This window comes from Trichoderma ghanense (genome assembly GCF_004382785.1).
Source record: "Trichoderma ghanense strain CCMA-1212 chromosome Unknown scaffold_5, whole genome shotgun sequence".
Taxonomy (NCBI): domain Eukaryota; kingdom Fungi; phylum Ascomycota; class Sordariomycetes; order Hypocreales; family Hypocreaceae; genus Trichoderma; species Trichoderma ghanense.
The window spans coordinates 1,277,196-1,289,523 of NW_027395668.1; the positions used below are offsets into that span (position 1 = coordinate 1,277,196).

Below are 12,328 nucleotides of genomic sequence, written 5' to 3' on the forward strand. Positions count from 1 at the left end.
CCCTCTATCGGAATGGACTGTGTGCGGATTTTTGAGATGGGCCGAGCAACCGGCACGATAAACATGCATCAAATGACATGTGCAGGAGAGCTTCAAGCCCAAGCTCTCTCTTTCCCCCCCGCATCTCGACCCGACTTCGCATGATTCTTCTACATCGAGCTTGAAGGACTGAAAGATGGCTTCGGAAAAGAAAAGTGTTCTGATTACCGGGTATGTGTTGCATATCGATTCAATGTACGATTTCTCTGGGTTCAAGTGTTTCTGATTCGTGTCTTGTAGCTGTACGCCTGGAGGCATTGGGCATGCTCTCGCCCTCGAATTTCACAGGAGAGGTGCGTCGACGCAATTGCGTCTTAACAGATGCTTCAATTCTATCTCGGATATTACTGACGTTGAGCTTTTGGAATGATTCATAGGCTGCCACGTTATTGCTACGGCACGTAACGTGGATGTGCTCAAGGACCTCGCTGCCATGGGCATGAGCGCCGTCCAGCTCGATGTCACGAACCAGGACAGCATCAATGCTGCCAGGGGCGAGGTGGCCAACATTACCGGAGGAAAGCTGGATATTCTCGTCAACAACGCGTAAGCTAAGGCACTCCCTTTTGATCTGAACCCATATCGTCGCTGTAATCTTCACTAACAACATCATCAGCGGCCGAACTCACACGATCCCTGCCCTGGACATTGAGATAGACGACGTCCGTCAAACCTACGAGACCAACGTCTTCGGCCCCATGTTCACCATCAAGGCCTTCGCCCACCTCCTCATCGCCGCGCGCGGCCTCATCGTCAACGTCTCCTCCGTCAGCTCCATCAGCGCCTACATCTTCGGCTCCGTCTACGCCTCCACAAAGGGCGCCATCAACAGCTACTCGCGCGTCCTGCGCCTCGAGCTCAAGCCCTTCAACGTCCGCGTCATGGTCGCCATGGCAGGCACCGTGCGCTCCCACATCGCCAGCCACCCGCACCGCTCCCTGCCCAGCACGTCGCTCTATCTGCCCGTCAACGACTACTTCCAGCGCAGGCTGGTGTTTAGCCAGAACAACGCCACGGTGCCGACGGAGGTGTTTGCCAGGAAGCTCGTGTCGGCCGCGCTGAGGGGGGAGGGATACCTAGGGGGCTTGATTGGAGGGACGCCGGACTGGTTCTGGGCGGGAGGGCTGTCGACAAAGGTTTGGCTGTTGTCGTTTTTGCCTGCTTGGATGTCGGAGGGGATCATTTCCATGTTCTTTGGGGTTGCTGGGTTGAAGAAGAGGCTTACTGAGGCGAGGGAGAAGTCTTGATGTTTGATGCAGAGGAAGAAGTGCAAGGCACGGGTTTGTTCTGGTATTGTCTACATTAGGCAAGCATAATAGGAGCTTTGAAGTTTGCGGGAAGAACAATTTCTTCCCCCGGCTCCCTGAACCTCATGACCACTCTTCTATAATTTTGCGCTCAAGTATACTCTAGGTTGTTGCTCTGTATCTTCTCGCAGTCAACTCATGTCGTACTAGATGAGACGGTTGGGTGCCATTCCTATGGCTCAGGAGCCATCACGTCATCACCTTGCTTACCTCTGGGCACTTGGAAGGAAGTTTCAATGCAATTCCTTCCCCCTTTCTTGACCAGACGACTTCTTATCTTGATGTCATGTGAGCACCTTGATATCTTCACCGCTCACGGCCATGAGTTTCCAGTCTCTGACTTGTCACGAGACTTGACCCCTGCCATCCTCACTCGCCTCACTCGACGACTCGTTCAGAAGCTCCTTCAGTGAGATCCCCCATTCAGCGGCCAATCCCTCCTTCCACGCCTCTACAGTTATCTTCTCCCCGCCTCCATCTTCAGCGTAAACCACCTTCAATATTCTGTCATCATCCTCCAGCGGTCTCACGTCTATCGGCAGCCGCACGCTCTTGGCTTTGCTGCCCACGAAAACATCGTCCCAATGGCGTGGGATTTGCATCCACTTATGCTTTGCGCTGCAGCCCGTAATCACAACGCCAGACCCGGGATTGCGAAGCTGCGCCAGGCAATCGCCGCAAAAGTCCTGGTACGAGCAATAAATGCAGTGGTAGAAGCTCTCCCTAACATCTGCCCCCCACTTGCCGCAGTTGCTACCGTCCGGCGCGCGACCGTCACAGCTCCAGGCTCGAGTTTCAAGCCCAGTCCGAAGGCTGGCCTCAAGGGACGCAATGCGAGACCGGACAAGGCGGTACGCATATGCGACTTCGATGTCATGGATGGTCGGTTTCTCGCCTTCGCCAATGGCGTCGGCTTCAAGTTCGGTCTTTTTCGTTTCTGCTTCCGCAGCAGCTACAAGAGTCTTGACATACTCCGTGGCAGTTACGATGCGCTGTTCCTGCTGGCTAGAGTCTGGGGCCTGGGACTTGACGTGGTGGATGATCTGTCCAGCCAGCGCAGAGACGAGGTCCAGCACTCGCTGTTTGCCCTCGCCCTCGACTTCCGTGATATCGCCAGCTTCAAAGCGCAGCGCGTCCGTCACAGCATCTGGCTGTCCCAGCAAAGACAAGGCTACAGCCGCATTCTTGAAGTCTTGGTAATGCTCCAGCGTCTTCTGGAGAAGGGAGAGCCCGAACGCATCGTTGCCAGGTATATCATCGAAGAGAACCTGCAGCCCCTGCTTCATTCTCGGTCTCAACCGAGATCTGGCCGCCTCTCTGTTGCCGCGCAGCACGGACACGACTCCCAAAAAGCCAATAGCGTCACTTTGGTAGAAGTTGCGGTCTCGGTCGGAGTCGGAGTCGGCAAGCTCGGTCAGCTTGGCCAGGGCATCGCCGTGGTCCGGCTGCAACCCGTCCAGCACGATCTGAAAGTAGTGCTTCGCCAGCTCCGTGGTAGCCTGTTGTCGTGTAAACAGGGCATTAATCCCGCCGACGTGGGCAAGTAGGTCGCGCGCCTCCCTCCACAGCCGCAGAGCCTCGTTGGAAGGCTCGGCACCACCGGGCGACACTCTGTACGTGTACGCCGCAAATCCCCGATGACAGAGGAGCACGCCGCGAGCCTCATCATCAGCAAACCGCTCGTCCCCTTGTGTCGCCCTCGCAGTGCTGCTCTTGCCCGGCGTGAGGTTGTCGGTAGCTTCCTTCATGGCGGCCACGATATCTCTGAGCAGATCTGGGTCCTCTTTGGCCACAGTGAACAGCACCGGAACGAGGAGGTTATGCGACAAGTCTCGCGCAAACATCTCGAGAGTCGCGACCATGTTGTCCTTCCCCTTCTCTGAAGCCAGTGCGCTTTTGAGCCACTGCCTCGCTTCTGCGCTCGAGAAGCATAGCCTCACCGTTAGCCGACCCAGCTCCGCATCCCTTGCCTGGAACACATCGTCGCTCTCGCATGCGATCGAGTAATGCTGATCCGCTTTATGAACGTCACCAGCTTCACCCGCGTACTGACCCAGGAGCAAGTGCAGACGAACAATATCTGCTGGTTCCGGCTTTGGCGCAGCATCTTCTCGTTTGGCGGCTTCCAGCGCCAGTTCCATCTGAGCAACGGCCTCCTCGGCCTCACCTTGGTCATGATATGCCATCGCCAACCCTTGGTAGCACAGCCAGCTGGGATCCTTCTCCTTGATGGCGCGCTGGTAAAGGGATATGGTAACCTCTGGCTGGCTGTTTTGCGAGCTCGATGCCTCGGCAAGGCGCTCGTACCACAGCGAGTCGATGTCCGAGTCGAGAAGCCCCAGGATGTCTCGGCACCAGGTACTTACCCGGCTCCAGTCCACCTCGCTGCTATCTGTTGAGCTGGCATCAGAAGGCTCAGTGTGGCTCTCGACTCTTCTTTCGTCCTGTTTGTCAAATGTTTTTAGTGTTTCAGTGTCTGAGAGCCAACCTAGGGTATGAGAGACATCGACTTACAGCCTTCATAAACTGCTCAAGCCAGTCGTAAGCGGGTTCAACCTCCCAGCTCCTCTCCCTCAGGAGGCCGCCTACGACTATTCGCACCAGCTCTTTCAGGTAGCCTCTTGGCGGGCTTACGGCCAGCTGTACTTCGTCCCGCCACCTTTTGTCGAGCCGCCGCATGACTGCCGAGTCCATCAACCATTTCTGCATGTCCGCCATCTCATCCACCGTCCACAACACGCGTTGGAAGCTCTGCTTGTGACGCCTAAAGACCTCACCACCCTTGAAGAGCTTGTATAGGTTCTGTCCAATCTCGAACTGCTCGCTCGGCATAAGCGCCCCTTGGTCGTCGTCTTCAAGCTGGCGGAGGCGGCTCAGGTGATACGGCAGCCAGCCAACAAGGTACGCCCCAATCTTCTCCGTCTGCTCTCTATGTGGCTTGCTCAAGTACTCAAATGCCCTCGTAACGATGGTATGATGCGCCTCGAATTCGTCCACAGCAATGGTGGCCCTGTTACCGCCGTGGAAGGCGTTGGCGGCTTCATCATCGAGGTTGAAGTTGAACTTGTCCCGGATCGCCTTGTGCGCCAGATCCCAAAGGAAGTGTCCACAGAGTTCCTGGTCCACATTGTTGATGGTAATGGTCATGCTGATGGTGGCCCGATCTTTGGACTGCGCTGACCGGCCGGAGACATTCACGTCCTTGCGCAAGTACTCTTTGACGCCGTCCTGACCGAATACATATCCCTCATCGAGCTTCAGAACAGCCGAGTATTTGTTCTTGATGATGTACTCCATGGATGCAAGCGACTCTGTTTCAGAGCACAGATACTTGAACGATTAGCCTTCATCACGGCTCCAAGCGGACGGTAACTTACCATGGCCGCCTCGAGCTTTTCCAGCGTCATGGGCTCGTTACTGAACAACACCCATTTCAGTAACTCATTCAGCTCGCTGATTTCATCTGCCGTCAACGACCGCTGCAGACTCTTAATGGCTGCTTCATGGCTGCCCATCGACTGGTCCAGCATCCGGTCCAGTTCCCGGATGGCCGTACGCGTGCTCAAGAGGCGAATCACGTCTTCCAGGCCAAACTGCAGCCGCGAGTAGCTTCCTTCGACGTTCTGCGGTAGCTTATCGAGGATCTTGTCCCTGGCTCTCTCCTGGTCCGAGTTTGGCCTTGGGTTCTGCAGCATCCCTCGTTGGTTGAGCGCCTCCTTTATGATTATGCACATGTCTGGCTTATTGTGCTTCTCCATCTGAATCCGCAGAGCGCTCCTGGCCCCCTGCCAGCCTGCGAACTGGTCGTCTGTTCCGCTCAACAGAAACCGCACTCGCTCTCCCGCTTCTCTCGCCATCCGGGGGCTGAAGACGAACTCGAGTAGCATCTTGACCTGCTGCTCGGGTAGGTTTTCGAGGCCATCGAAGATGAGGTAGTACGTCGCATTCGAGCCTGATGTCCCAATCCTCAGGCTGTCCCAAAGGCTGTCTAGGCTGTCGACACTCGCTGACCGGCGGAATGCAGCAGGCTCTTCATCGCACGCCTTGTTGAGCGCCTTTTGCACCGCGACGTCAACGCGCGCGATTTGAAAGGCCATGTACTTTAGCGCCGACTGAACCGAGTTCTTGTCGTCGTCTGCTTTCTTGGTGCTGGTGGGGAAGAAGTAATGCGCCACGTATGTGCGGCCCTTTTGCTCCTCTAGGCTCCTGGTGATGAGGGCAGTGGCGAAGGTCTTGCCCGAAGATGGAGGGCCAGTCACAAGCAGGGGGCCGTCTCTATCTCTATCCTTGTGCTTGTCTTTGGATGATGTCCAAGCAGTGTATGCCTCGTGAGTCCAAATCCACAACCCTGTTTTGCTGCGGCACTTGGCTATGAGGTCGTTGCACGTCTGCGTGGTGTTTGTGTCGAGGCGGACCGTCGAAGGCACGCCCAAAGTGTCACGAATCTTGATGAGTGCCTTCATGCGATCGAGGTCGTCCTTGAGGGTCTGCATCCCTTTCTGTGTTTCCTGCACTGCGTGGTGTGTCTCCTGGGCCGTCTTGCCGAAGACGATGGACTGCTCAAGCAGCAATGAGATGTCTTGCCGCGTCTCCACGACCGCGGCCAGTGTAACGGTTCCTTCAACATCGCGTTGCTGCTGCAGAGCTCGTCGAAACTCTGCCATCTGGTCGGCCAAGCCCGAGTCGTCGTCGAAGACGGACTTGATCTGCTTCAGGAAGCGGTCCCGCCTGCGACCTTGGCGATACTTGACGACATGGGCGCAGACCTTGACGAAGTTGACCAGGACCAGATGGATCTGCTGGATGAGCAAGGGGTCGGGATTGCCGATGGTCTTGTAGATGTGGAACTGGGAGAGGGCCGAGGACACTTCGCCAAAGACTTGGTCGATGGCGTCGTTGTAGCCCTTGATCTTTTCGGGAATGTCGAAGACGAAGCAGAGGGCAGAACCGGTGATGTTGGCTGCCGCATCTGGGATGGGTATCTACGGCCGTCAGTGGGTGCTCGTTTGTGAGAGGGTCAGTTGATGATTTACAAAGGAAGAAGCCTGGGAGGCAGCGCCGACGAGCATCTTGAGGTACTTGAGCGACTCGAGGCCGACGCTCTTTGCCTTTTCCCACTTGGCATTCTGCTCTTCGTCGGCCTCTTTTGACCCTTGGCTGGCGTTTCTGATTTTGCTTTGCACGTCGTCGAAACTCTTGACTTCGCCCCTTTGCAGTGATTCTCCGCAGATGCTCTCGAACTCTTTGGCTGCCATGTCCCATATCTGTTGCATGGAAAGTACCCCTTCGGGCGGCTTTTTGAGCCATGCATCGTCCACCAGTTGCGGGCCTCTCATGTTGCCACGGTTGATGGTTCGCAGTGATTGTTTCTATGAGCCGAAGAGTGAGCAGGGTCTTTTCTTTTCACACGGCAAGACGGATCAACGAGCACTGCCTCTGCTACCCCGCATAGCGCGAGTTGACCCATCGTCAGCATTTTAGGGTATCATATCATATATGTAGGGTGTCAGCTACGAACTGGCCGTGGCCATTGAAGAGAGATGTTCAGCTACATCATGCGAGGCCCAATGGACGTGACTCAATTCTTGGGGACTCATGAGTATCTGGTTTGAGCCTCCTTGATATATATCGCCCGTATTCGCATTCATGCGCTCGCATGTCTTTCGCCCAGACGAGCCAGTTGAGATGGCTTCGGGTCGGGCCGGCGATCACTTGGATTGGAGGCGCTAGTCTTTGCTACTTGAGCGCTAAGAGGTACGCTTCAACTCCAGGTTCAAGCGCAATCTGATATAACACACAGGAATACTCTCAGGTTACATATGACGAAGAGGTCCTGAGAGGCTTTCTAAACGGTACCCCTGTATTGATCATATCAAGGTAAGAGGGGGGGTTAACGGCTTGCTGGTATAGCAACACGAGCCACAGCTCCGTATCAGACCTGCCAATGACTTTGAGTCTGAGCGAATCTGAGTCTGGACATGGAGACACTGACCACAAGGCGCACAGCCTCAAGTCCAAGCTCTTTGACTTGGCTACAACGACCCTGAGCCTCATCCTTGTTAATACCAAGGTAGGTATGATTGCAAGACAATTTACCCCAAGTGGTGTTGTCACAGAGTATGAGCAACACCGTGACCAGGATGATGACAAAACCAATCACATCACATTGCAATGCAGCGTACAATACGACGTCGGCTATACACACACGCAGCCCCGTCACATATTAACCCCCAGCCTCTCCCCAATCCTGATTATGCATGTGGTCTTAAAGAGTCTTGCGAGTGCCAGGCTTGGCTGTCCAATGCCACGAATCAGGAGGGTTGTATATGAGTTTACACACACCCCTGTTGTATATTAGCCATAATATTTCTTGTATACATTGCCTCCTCGTTGAGGTGCATGTCTAGGTACGGCATGTAAGCTCTACCATCTTCTTCTTCTGAAGGACGATTGCAGCAAGGGGACAATCTGAACCCGGGGAAACACCGTACACCAAAAGTTGTGAGGAGCATGTTCATATGCAACTCTGTGGGTGGTATTCATGACGATCATTCGATTTGGCTAAAGTTCAAAGGGTTCCTTGTGCATCCTATCCGAGGCATATGTGCGTATACTTTGGTTTAGGATTGGAGCAATATAATCAAAGACACAATGGTGCTATATAATGTGCTGGTGAAGCAACCATCCGCGGAGATGATACTTACTCGAGAAAATCATTTTGATGTCCGTGACGTAGGCCTGAGTGGCCGATATAAGAAGGCTGACATCTGTTAAACATAACCCCGTAGAATCTCAGAGGAAAGTTCACCAAACACTCATCTGCCACTCGTTCATGTAAATCAACTCCAAAGATGAAGCTCCTCCCCTCTCTCACAGCCCTCTCCCTAAGCAGCATCACAGCCGCTCAAATCCTCGACCCTCCCGTCTTCGACCCCCTCGACTCCAGATTCAACGAGTGGCAACCCCCCGGCCCAAATGACTGTAAGCAATAACCCCCAAGCCTCAACACCATCTCCTCCCCCCCATCCTAATCAAGCATCATGACAAACAGCCCGCGGCCCTTGCCCGGGCCTCAACTCCCTCGCAAACCACGGCTTCCTCCCCCGCAGCGGCCGCAACATCACCGTCATCGACCTCCTCCGCGGCACATACGAAGGCTACCGCGCCTCCCCCGAAATCGCACTCACCATTGGCACGGCAGAACTCATCAAATCATACCGCCTGCTCGCCTTTGACCTGCACGAGCTCTCCAACCACGGCTTCATCACGCACGACTGCAGTCTTGCCCGCGGCGACGCCTCTTCCCCTAACAACAACGACTTCAACGCAACAATCTGGTCCGTCCCGCTAGCCGTCCTGCAAAACTACTCCGTCATCACGCCGCAGGCCATTGGCGCGGCTCGGACGGCGCGAGACCTGTACGATATAGCGCATAATCCTGCCCAGCAGTGCGGCGCGCGATCGATTGTGGTGGGCGCCCTGGAGAACGGCCTGCTGCTGCAGGGGCTCGGCGGGAGCCCGAGGCTCGAGTGGGTGCGGAGCTTGTTCGAGGAGCAGAGGATTCCGACGCATCTTGGCTTTCGGCCGGGTTCCGTTCTGGAGAATGATGCTGCTGTGGATGCTGCTGTTGGATTGGAGTCGCTCTTGTCGCAGCCTGAGCTGGTGAGCTTGTTGGGGAATACTGTGATTAAGACTCCGCAGGTAAGCTTTGAAGTGTTTTGTGTAGCTGTTGAAAGGAGTTTTGACTGATGCGCGTTGTAGGATCTTTTGGCGGAGGTGTTTCCTGTCAAGAGGTATGACCTATCGTATATCCTTGAGGTTCTTGGTCTGGCGGGTTTCCCTCCGATTGATTTGTCTTTGCTCTTTGGGCAGTAGATGTGGTCAACTACTACAACCAAAACGCATGTCCTTGAGGATAGCAGTGGGGGCATGCTTGTTAACAGATTGTACGGGGTTTGGTTCGACTACATCAACAGCGTCTTGATTCATGTCAAGATGGTGATGTAAGTCATAGATCTATCTATTACTGCTTTCTCAGAAGCCTTAATCCAGTCATGCTTTTGTTTCCCCTTGAATCAAGACTGCAAAACAAACAAATCAAGTAAACCAAACTTTCAAACTCCACGATCCGTAACACCACCCATCCAAATAACTCCTATGGGCTCTGTCCTCCATCCCTCAAAGAAACCTCAAGTCACGCTGCAAACGACCGCACACTTCTCAACTCTTCACCTCAAAATCAAGCCTCAGAACAAACATCATCAACACCAGGCCCCCCCAACCTCTTCTCCAAATCTCCCCTCCCCCTCTCCCACAAGCCCACCACCTCCTCACCCTCGCCACACAAAGCAACCGGAACCTTCTCCAAAGGTCTCTCAAGAAGCGTCTTATGCCTCGCAGCCTCACGCCGTGCCATGGCCCTCTTGAACAGCATCCCCCTATTAACATCGCCCCTTTCGCCAGACCACATAACGACCTCCTCGGCCCTCGTGTAAATGCTCGGAATAAGGCCAATGTGCTGCCTCCGGTCCGCCAAGTCCATCTGATCCACGCACAGCGCGTCAATCCAAAACGCTTGAACGACCCGCGTATCTCGAAGCCGGCGGAGGGTGTTGAACAGGCTGGTCGTCACACGGATGCTCATGCCGTTGAGGAGAATGACCTTGTCGTCCTTGTCCTTGACAGCGTCTCCCCATGCGTACGACAGGACATCATATGGGCCGGCGTCTTCCAACGGGATGTGTTCCAGCCAGAGGGCGATGATGGGGTCCGCGTCGTTGGAGGGCAGCAGCTTCAGGAGGCGGATGGTGCGAGGCGGAAGGGGCTTGTAGATCCGCGACCCGGGTGGTTGAGTCCTTGTCCCGTAGAGGAGGCTCAGGATGGGAGGGGGCCTCTTGAAGCCGATTTGTGCAACGGAGCTCATTTCTGATTTGCATGAAACGCTTCAAAAGACAAGGGGGGTAGATTCTCTGATGAATGAGTTGTGAGATTTTGGTGAAGCGTCATCCAAGGTGATGTGAAGCATCAGAAACTTGGGGGTAGACTTCATTTTCTGCCATTTTGTTGCAGAATTGGACGGCCATACAGGCTTTGAACTCCGAGGCGAATATTTCGCAATTTTTGTTGTTAGACCACGATGAACCAGAAGCAATGAATAGGGCTGTATCCAAGATTGTCGAGGTGGCTTTAATATACACATCCGTAAGAGGGCAATGCTAAGGATGTTCCCATCTGTCAGCCCCCAAACCTTTGTTAACCTATCCCCTTTTCGAGATTTGCTAACCTGATATTGCTAATCTTTTTCTGCAAGGGCGTATCGCTCTGGCAAAGGTTTGTGTCTTGAGCACAAGTGGGAGAAACCTATCTATCTAGAAGCCTTTGTCTTCCACTCATGAGGAATGGCGCAGCCGCTTGCACGCCAAGTTCCTGATAACTCGTAATCTCCCAGCGATTCCATGTCACCGCTGTGTAACTAAAACACAACAACTGATCACTAGGTATATTCTTGCAAGCAAGCCACAGAGGATAGGGAGGAGAGAGATCCCAAGGGAAAGAAACAAAGTCTGAATGAGTCTTTCACAAACGCCCCCCTACTTAGACAAATCGGGCCACATATGAGAGGACGATCAAACCTCATCACATCAGACATAGTGCCTTTATCCATTTCTCATCTGAATCAGTTGATGAGTACAGATCCAGTCGTGTGCCTCAGGGACCAACATGTTGTATACCAAACTCAATACGTCTGCTCGACTAACATCCCAACAAGCATAGCCCAGCCGTACTTGAATAGAGATGAACTGAGACCAGAGGCATCAGATTATACCGAGACAGTTTGACACTCTTCTCCGCGAGCAGCAACCATCCTGCCCGGATACAAATCAAGCAACTCTGCCGTACCGACACAAACAACAAACATGCAGTAAGGCCGCTATCAAATCACCCGACGTCCGGCCTTCTCCAAATGGCTTCGATGATGGCTGGCAAGGACAGTAAACAGACCAGCTTGGTCTACGTGCCAACGGGCAGCAGCACTTCTTCTTCCCTCTCTATGCAAACGGGTGCCCTCACCCCTATTGCTGCCAACCAGACGAGGTATACAACAGACCGCATCACAGACATTTCAAGCTTGTTTAGCCCACAGGCTACAAGAGACATCTCAAGCGAAAACATGCGGAATCATGTATGATTAGAGCAATGCAGCTACATCATCACAGGTTTCCTTGTACATCCTCACCAATGACTCTTCCTTAGGTGATTCCTCCATGTCTCTCCCCCCCTGCTACTCCTCCCGCCAAACCGACATTCAGGCCTCCTCCCAGCTCTCCACCTCCACATCATCATCATCCATATTACACAACTTCTTGACCGCAGGCCCAACAAGCTCTACACCATCCATTCTCATCAGCAACCCCCGTCTCAAGGAAAAAAAGGGGTAAAACTTACTAATCGCAGTATTCAACCCACACTTGTCAACAACGCAATCCTTGGCCGCCTTGCCAATCTTGGTCTTGTTCTCACAGATACAAGCGACATCCTCCAGCGCGCACTGCGTCTCCTTCTCAATCCCCTCCTTGACGCACGGCACGCAGCACGGCGGCAAGTCGTTGATGCTCGGCGGGTTGGCTGGCGGATCTTCTGGAGCAGCAGCAGCAGCAGCCACGGAGAGGCTGATGATCGTGCTGTTGGTGCTGTGGCTGGCGAGCGTCTTGTTGGCGACGTTGTTGACGACGGTAATGTTGGCGATGTCGTGGACGATGGTCATGTTGTCGTGTCGGCGGGTTGCGGGGCGGAAGGGCGTGACGCCGGCGAGGGGGGAGGCAGAGCCCAGGATGGCGAGGCCGAGGAGGAAGACGAGTGTGGAGTGCATTTTGGATAAAAAAGAAAGATATTGTGATGGCGCCGTAATTTCTAACAATGCTGGAGTGATCGGTAGGGTATGTAGAGCTGGAGCGGCGAGAGAGAGAGGAGGAGGTGAAGAA

General features: G+C 54.1%; 5 protein-coding genes across 5 annotated transcripts; 2 read left to right on the forward strand and 3 right to left on the reverse strand.

The window, feature by feature from the left end:
• Positions 1-175: 175 nt before the first annotated feature.
• On the forward strand, positions 176-1,286 carry CCMA1212_005401 (NADPH-dependent 1-acyldihydroxyacetone phosphate reductase; the record flags this gene model as incomplete). Its single annotated transcript, XM_073702662.1, has 4 exons — positions 176-210; positions 280-332; positions 417-585; positions 656-1,286. 4 exons carry the CDS (start codon positions 176-178, stop codon positions 1,284-1,286), a joined length of 888 nt encoding a protein of 295 aa, XP_073558804.1.
• A 404-nt stretch (positions 1,287-1,690) lies between these two features.
• On the reverse strand, positions 1,691-6,682 carry CCMA1212_005402 (uncharacterized protein; the record flags this gene model as incomplete). Its single annotated transcript, XM_073702663.1, has 4 exons — positions 1,691-3,790; positions 3,861-4,676; positions 4,724-6,328; positions 6,380-6,682. The coding sequence occupies 4 exons, from the start codon at positions 6,680-6,682 to the stop codon at positions 1,691-1,693; spliced, it is 4,824 nt and encodes a 1,607-aa protein (XP_073558803.1).
• A 1,515-nt stretch (positions 6,683-8,197) lies between these two features.
• Positions 8,198-9,221, forward strand: CCMA1212_005403 (Putative sterigmatocystin biosynthesis peroxidase stcC; the record flags this gene model as incomplete). The annotated part of the gene is made up of 3 exons (XM_073702664.1): positions 8,198-8,327; positions 8,398-9,047; positions 9,108-9,221. The coding sequence occupies 3 exons, from the start codon at positions 8,198-8,200 to the stop codon at positions 9,219-9,221; spliced, it is 894 nt and encodes a 297-aa protein (XP_073558802.1).
• A 364-nt stretch (positions 9,222-9,585) lies between these two features.
• CCMA1212_005404 (uncharacterized protein) lies at positions 9,586-10,269 on the reverse strand (the record flags this gene model as incomplete). The annotated part of the gene is made up of 1 exon (XM_073702665.1): positions 9,586-10,269. One exon carries the CDS (start codon positions 10,267-10,269, stop codon positions 9,586-9,588), a length of 684 nt encoding a protein of 227 aa, XP_073558801.1.
• Positions 10,270-11,652: 1,383 nt separating this feature from the next.
• Positions 11,653-12,216, reverse strand: CCMA1212_005405 (uncharacterized protein; the record flags this gene model as incomplete). Its single annotated transcript, XM_073702666.1, has 1 exon — positions 11,653-12,216. One exon carries the CDS (start codon positions 12,214-12,216, stop codon positions 11,653-11,655), a length of 564 nt encoding a protein of 187 aa, XP_073558800.1.
• Positions 12,217-12,328: the final 112 nt, after the last annotated feature.